Below are 6625 nucleotides of genomic sequence, written 5' to 3'. Positions count from 1 at the left end.
CCCTCGAGCAGACCTGTGGGGGCCTCAAAGAAGGGCTCTCTATTCGTCCGTAACTCCCAGGCTGGGGCCGACATGAGTTAGACTCCAAGCCTTGCCCGAAGTCCTGGGCCCATAAGAAACCTGTACACGCCGTGTACATTTCACAGATTCCGGTCCAACGGTTTAACCCGTCTCGGGCCTGCGGACAGATATAAGGCTGCAGATCGCTGTGGCGGCCGCAGCCCGACTCCTCCCGCCAGACCCCGGACGCCGTCCGGGTAATAAAGCTCAAGCTCCGGCTCTAGTAATTCATTTTCCGTAATTTGGACGCCCCTAACCTACAGTTTTTATTGCGCCCAGTTAAAAGGCGAGGGAATTCACTGTCCCTCCGCTCTCGGATAATTACCCCTAAATGGCCACGGCAGCCCCTTGTGTTTCCTGGAGATTAGAACCCCGCAGCCATCAATGGCCGGGCCTGGTGAGCCGCCAATCACCGGCGCTCGCTCTCCAGGAGCCGCCAGCCTGGACCCGGGGATAAGAGGCCATAAAGAGGCGGCACAGAGAACGGCCGAGCCCCGACCCGCGTTTGCCTAGATCCCACGGCTGCCTCCCTACCCCTAGCTCATTTTTCCTGTATTTTTCTTAACAGCAAAAATGAAATCACGTTTCCTCCGAAACTGGCAATATAAAAGTTCTCAAGCTCAGCACGACAATCCACCGCCAAAAACCTTCCTCTCTCCGCTGGTCCCCTCCCCCAAATGGGCCTCGCGCCACCCCAAGATCAGCGCCCCAGAGATAGGGACGTGTTATTGTTTCCGAGGACGTGCTGCTTGAGGTCACGTTAAGGCCAGATCAGTGTTTTGTTGGCGTTTCTGTTGGTTTTATTTCAGTAAGTTCTATATCAAAAGGGAGCCGACGGCTCCTTCCCCACCCCACCCCCACCCTGCTGGTCACGATCTAGGTGCTGTAACCCTCCGGAGAGAAAGAACACAGCTCGGGTGAAAACCGCTGCTAGCGCCCGGGTAATATGAAGTCTTGTTACATCCATGGCACCACGGGCAGGCAGGCTCCTTTCGGCCAACTTCAAGCTTTCCAGGAGAGACAAAGTCCTGCTTCTACCCGGAGGTAAAGTTTTGAAGATTGAAACAGAGGAAGAAAAGGTAGGTGTTTAAAAAAGAAGTGAACGTATGTCTTTCACTTGGATAAATAAATGATCATGCGGGGTTTTAAACTCTAGAAGGGACAGGCAAGAAATGACCTCAACTCAAATTACTGCCGTCAAGAAAAAGGAAGGCAGAAAGTGGAGAGGGGCGCAGAGACAGACATAACAACAGATGCAAGAGGAAGGCGAGAGAAGCCGTTGTGGTGCACGCGTCGGGTGCATTCCGACTCACAGCGACCCTACAGGACAGAGTAACTGCCCCCCACAGGGTTTCCTAGGCTCAAAACTTTACGAGGCAGATTGCCAAGTCTTTTCTCCCGCGGAGCCGCTAGTGGAAGCGGTAGAGGGGAGAAAAAAAGGAAAAGGGGAAGAAAAAGGGAGAAGGGAGGAAAAGAGGGGCCATAAGAGAAGGGGGGGAGAAAGAGAAGGAAGGAGAACTAGGAAGAAGCACCTCTCCCAGCCCCAGGAACACAGGAAAACAGAGACCCGTGGGTTCCAGATGGAGAGAGGCGGCCTAGACTTGAGCTGGGAAACTTTCCCGGGCGCCCCCTCCCCTCCTCGTGTCTCCCCTGGCCCGGCCCAGCCCTGCGCGTCCCCGGGCGGGGCGCTCCTCCTGTCCAGTCCCAAGAGCCCGGCCCAATGGCTGGCGCCGGGTCCGCCCCCTCGCGCGCTGATTGGCCGCCGCCGCTCCGGCTTCGCCTTATTAGCAAGTTCTCTGGGGAGCGGCGGCTGGACCCGGAGCCCGCGAGTGAGCCCGGGAGCTCTGCGTGCGCGGCGGCGGCGGAGGCAGGCCCAGCGGCGCGAGCTGGCCTTCGGGGGAGAGGAGGGAGGCGCGCGCGGGAGGGCCCGCCCGGCCGCGGCCCCGGCTCGCGGAAGCCGGCCCCACTCGCAGCCTGCCCGAAGCCCATGACCGGCGGCTGGCCAGTGCTGCGGCTGCAGGGGGGGCCCAGCTCTGCATGGCCCCGGCTGCTGACATGACTTCTTTGCCACTCGGTGTCAAAGTGGAGGACTCCGCCTTCGGCCCGCCGGCGGGGGCAGGCGGGGGTCCGGCTCCCAGTGCCGCCATGGGCGCGGATGAGGAGGGGGCCAAGCCCAAAGCGGCCCCTTCGCTGCTGCCCTTCAGCGTGGAGGCGCTCATGGCTGACCACAGGAAGCCCGGGGCCAAGGAGAGCGCCCTGGTCGCCCCCGAGGGCGCCCCGGCGGCGAGCGGCTCGGCGCAGCCCCTGGGCGCCCGCCCGGGGTCCCTGGGGGCCCCGGACGCGCCCGCCTCGCCGCGGCCGCTCGGCCCCTTCTCGGTGGGAGGACTCCTCCAGCTGCCCGAAGAGGCGCTGGTCAAAGCCGAGAGCCCAGAGAAGCCCGAGAGGACCCCGTGGATGCAGAGTCCCCGCTTCTCCCCGCCCCCGGCCAGTGAGTAGCCAGACCTAGGCGGCAGGAGGGCGTCGCGCGGGTTCAGGGCCCCGAGGCGCCAGGCCGCGTCGGCGCCTGCTAGTCGCCGGCGTCTGCGTACCTGCAGTGGTACCTGGAGCCCAGCGGCGGAGCCTTGGGCGGGAGGCCGGTTTGCACTTCTCTCCACTCCCACCCAGGATGGGGGGCCGAGGCCTGGAGGAGGCCAAGCTAGTGGTCTGCCTTGGCGAGCCCTTGGCCGGGCGAGGCTGCGGGTGGGGAGTTGACGGTAGGACCCGGGTGTCTGGGCACTGGTTCCTGTTAACCCCCACCAAACGACTTGGGAATCCCCGCTCCCCCTTCTGACCCCAAACCCTGTAACTTCGCCTTTACCCAAACCGGTGGGTGGAGGGACGCGGACGGCTGCCGTGCGCGCGGAGTTTCGATTTCTAGAAGCCTGACGCCAACCCCCACCCCCCACCGCCACCCCACCCCCACCCCACCCCTTGTAAAATATTTCTTTGCTAAGACGTCCCTAAGCTTTTTCAACACCCCCCGCCCATCACCCCTCCAAGTGTCGGCAGATACTTGGTACTGGGGATGAATGGATGAATTGGGGGACCCTTAGGTTCCAGTGGGGGAACACCAAGTCAGTTCGGGGGTGCACCCCCTCCAATCCAGCCTGGAGCTTCCCAAACGCCTCGGACCGGGACTTGAGAGCAGACTCCAGCCGCCAAAGGCGTGTCTGGGGGTCGTCCCGAGGCCTCGCGGCCCCCGCTCCTCTGCCCAGCGAACTTGCTCGGAGATATTTCAGGAGCACGGGAAATTCCCAAGTTTTCCTCGTTTCCTCCGATTATTTTTGCGGCATAATAGCAGCCCGAATTCAATGGCGTGGTGCTGAGGAATGATTTTTATCTGGGGATTAAACGTCTTTGAAAGGCCAGCCCCTCCCTGGGCCTAATGGCTGGAGAAGGTGGCCCAGCGCTGGGCTGTCGCTGCCTAGGGGAGTGACGTTTGTCCTCCGAGCCCGCCCCTTGGGCTGCCGGGCGGAAAGCGAGTCGGGGGCCAAGTGCTTCCCAGACTCGCACTGGCCTCGAGCGGGGAAAAAGGGGGATGTGAACACGAGATTTCGTTTGACTCACATCCTGGTGGTCTGGGAGCCCAGAAGACCTTTTTTTTTTTCTTTCTTTTCTTTTTTAAGCGCGAAGGAAAAAAAAAATGCAGAGTTAGGCAAAAACCCGCCTGGTGAAACAGCCTTGATTTGAATTCACTTTCTCCAAGGGCCGCTGCTGCGTAAGCAAAGCGTCCTTTCCAGAACTTGGGAATTCGGGGAGGGCCTCTGCTGGGATCCCAAAGTCAGCGCGACCCGCGTTGGCCTAGGACTAATTTATTCCACGTTCTGTCTGCCGCAGCCCCCTGGTATGGCTGGGGTGAAGCGCTCAGCGGGCTAGTCCGCCTCGATCACAGCCCGCCCCCGAGGGTGATTTTGAAATCAAGAGAAAAAGACATCTGGGCACGGTTGGTCTCCGCGGCTAAGCCGCAGGCCCAGGAGAAGCCATTGCACTTCCCCGATTCCACTTCAGCGTGGTCAGAAGGCCAAGGCGCCAGGGCTGGGAGAGGCCCAGGCCACAATCGGGACAATCAGGGGAAGAAGCCCGGTTAAAATGAAGGGCCTCCCCCTTCCCCCGGAGCTCCAAAGAACACTTTACGTATCTAAGAGACTCGGCTATGGTGCGACCTCCGTGACGGGGTGTTGCGCCGCTTCCGGCGAGCAAGGACTGCACCTAGAACTCCGTAGGGACGTGGGGAATTTGGAGTCGGTAGCTCTGGATTCTCTGCCACCGCAGGGGCCAAGCCCAACTCTGAGCACTTGGTGGGCACCGATGAATGTTTGACAAACGCATAAAAATAAATGCGGCCTTGCGCTGGGCACTGGGTCTCTCTAGCACGTTCCCTTGTCCTTGTTAATGTCCACCTTACTCTGTGCTTGGCGGTGGGAGGAGGTCCGGCCGGCAGGGAAAGGCCGTCCTAGACGGCTATCTAGACTTGAACACCGGTCTCCTTTCACCTGGAACCTCACTTTCTTCATTTGCAAAAGCTAGACACGAACTTCTACCCTGCAGCGTTGTGGTGGGAGTTGGAGATACTATTTTCTAAGTGCCTCGCACAGTGCCTGGCACCTAGGCGCTGGGGAAATGGTAGCTAGTATTCTTATTGACTGTTACTACTTTACGGGTCAGTCACGCTCCAGCGCCGCTCTCTTAACCCTTGCCTCTGCTCTTCCGAACTCCTAGGGCGGCTGAGTCCCCCGGCCTGCACCTTGCGCAAGCACAAGACCAACCGCAAGCCGCGGACGCCCTTCACCACCGCGCAGCTGCTGGCCCTCGAGCGCAAGTTCCGCCAGAAGCAGTACCTGTCCATCGCCGAGCGCGCCGAGTTCTCCAGCTCACTCAGCCTCACCGAGACGCAGGTGAAGATCTGGTTCCAGAATCGCCGCGCCAAGGCCAAGAGACTGCAGGAGGCCGAACTGGAAAAGCTGAAGATGGCCGCCAAGCCCATGCTGCCGCCGGCTGCCTTCGGCCTCTCCTTCCCGCTCGCCGGCCCGGCAGCCGTGGCAGCGGCGGCCGGCGCCTCGCTCTACGGTGCCTCGGGCCCCTTCCAGCGCGCCGCCCTGCCCGTGGCTCCCGTGGGACTCTACACGGCCCATGTAGGCTACAGTATGTACCACCTGACATAGACGGCCTCAGCAGAAGCCCACCTGCCGTGCCAGCCGGTTCCTCCCACCCGGGCCTTCTGCAAGCGGCAGGAGCCGCCCCGCAGCGCGCTCCCCTATTTGGCACCTCCTGGCCTTTCCCTCTAACCCCACGCTGTTCCGGTTTCTCCTCGGTTGCTCCCCATGTTTCTATCTCCGAGGTCAGATTCTCTCCCCCCGAAATGACTGGAAGGGCCCTTGGCCCCCTTCTAGAATTTAGATCTCCACCTTCCTGTTACAGATGGGGAAACTGAGGCCAGCGAGGTCAAGAGGTTGATCCAAGGTTCCCAGCAGAATCAGTGGTTGAACCAGGACTAGAGGCTATGTCTCCTGCAGCTCTGTCCCTAACCTGGCACAAGGCAGGACAAGCGGCAGCGTAATTCATGTTCGAGGAGGTTGGAAATGAGGACAGAGAGAAGAGTGTGCTAGGGGAGATGGCTCTCAGCTCCTTTCGGTGGAAAACTTAAGAGAACTTCAACAGCAAAACATTTGCTTTGGGGGGGAGGGACACACTGATGCATTACAAAGGTAGGTTGAAGGGGACCTTCTGTCACCAGTAGGAGAAAAAAAAAAGTAAAATAAAAAAAGTCTGTTTCTATTTAACAGTACATTTGCGTGACTCTGAAGAATCCCTTTGGAAGGGACTGTGTACTATGTAATATACTGTATATTTGAAATTTTATTATCATTTATATTATAGCTATATTTGTTAAATAAATTAATTTTAAGCTACCAGAAACAATCTCTTTACTGAATTCGGTTTTCATTTTTATTTCATTTCTTGCCATCTCTTCCCAAATACAACTGCTTTTCAGTATTGGGTAGTTTTACTCCAGCATCTTTCAAAGGTGACAACAGGACATGCAGGGGCAGAAGGTGGGAGTGTCTTTTGGAACACACAGGACAGATCTATGTTAGCAAAGTCAAGGGGAGAATTGAAGCAATTACCCAGGATAATTAGGCTCAATTTTCCAATTCACTTTAAGCTGAAATCGACACTTGCTCAGGCGACCCATAACCGACTCTTGCTTTTTTTCTCCCCTTTTAACCTGTCTCTGAAAACAAAGCAAATCGCCCAAATGGTTTAATGACTGTGGACAGCTAATGGAGACAATTCCCACCCCCTCAAACCTGTTTTTCCCACCAGAGGCCAGGTGGGGGATGGAGACGATTTCTTTGCTTCTTTAAATCACTGCGGCTGTATAGACGAGGTTTGTGGAACTAATTTTGAGCTGTTAGGCTGTGAGTGTTTTCGCACCATTTAGTGGAACTTCTCGAAACAACTACAACAACAAAAGCAATTTTACAGAAACCCCTGGGCAACCGTCACTCCTTGCACTGGTTCAAAA

General features: G+C 57.9%; 1 protein-coding gene across 1 annotated transcript; it reads left to right on the top strand.

Moving 5' to 3' along the window:
- The first annotated feature begins 2097 nt into the window (after positions 1-2097).
- Positions 2098-5261, top strand: MSX1 (msh homeobox 1). The gene is made up of 2 exons (XM_004383538.1): positions 2098-2548; positions 4819-5261. Exons 1-2 carry the CDS (start codon positions 2098-2100, stop codon positions 5259-5261), a joined length of 894 nt encoding a protein of 297 aa, XP_004383595.1.
- Positions 5262-6625: the final 1364 nt, after the last annotated feature.

Source organism: Trichechus manatus, unplaced genomic scaffold (genome assembly GCF_000243295.1).
Source record: "Trichechus manatus latirostris isolate Lorelei unplaced genomic scaffold, TriManLat1.0 scaffold00111, whole genome shotgun sequence".
In the NCBI taxonomy this organism is placed as follows: Eukaryota; Metazoa; Chordata; class Mammalia; order Sirenia; family Trichechidae; genus Trichechus; species Trichechus manatus.
Note: the sequence above shows the minus strand (reverse complement) of the source record. Positions and strands in the feature narration are given on the sequence as shown.

Excerpts from the sequence above, each read along its gene's own strand:
- MSX1 (XM_004383538.1), top strand. The coding sequence starts at position 2,098 with ATGGCCCCGGCTGCTGACATGACTTCTTTGCCACTCGGTGTCAAAGTG. Across the intron at positions 2,549-4,818 it reads CTTCTCCCCGCCCCCGGCCA|GGCGGCTGAGTCCCCCGGCC; the intron begins GTGAGTAGCCAG and ends CCGAACTCCTAG.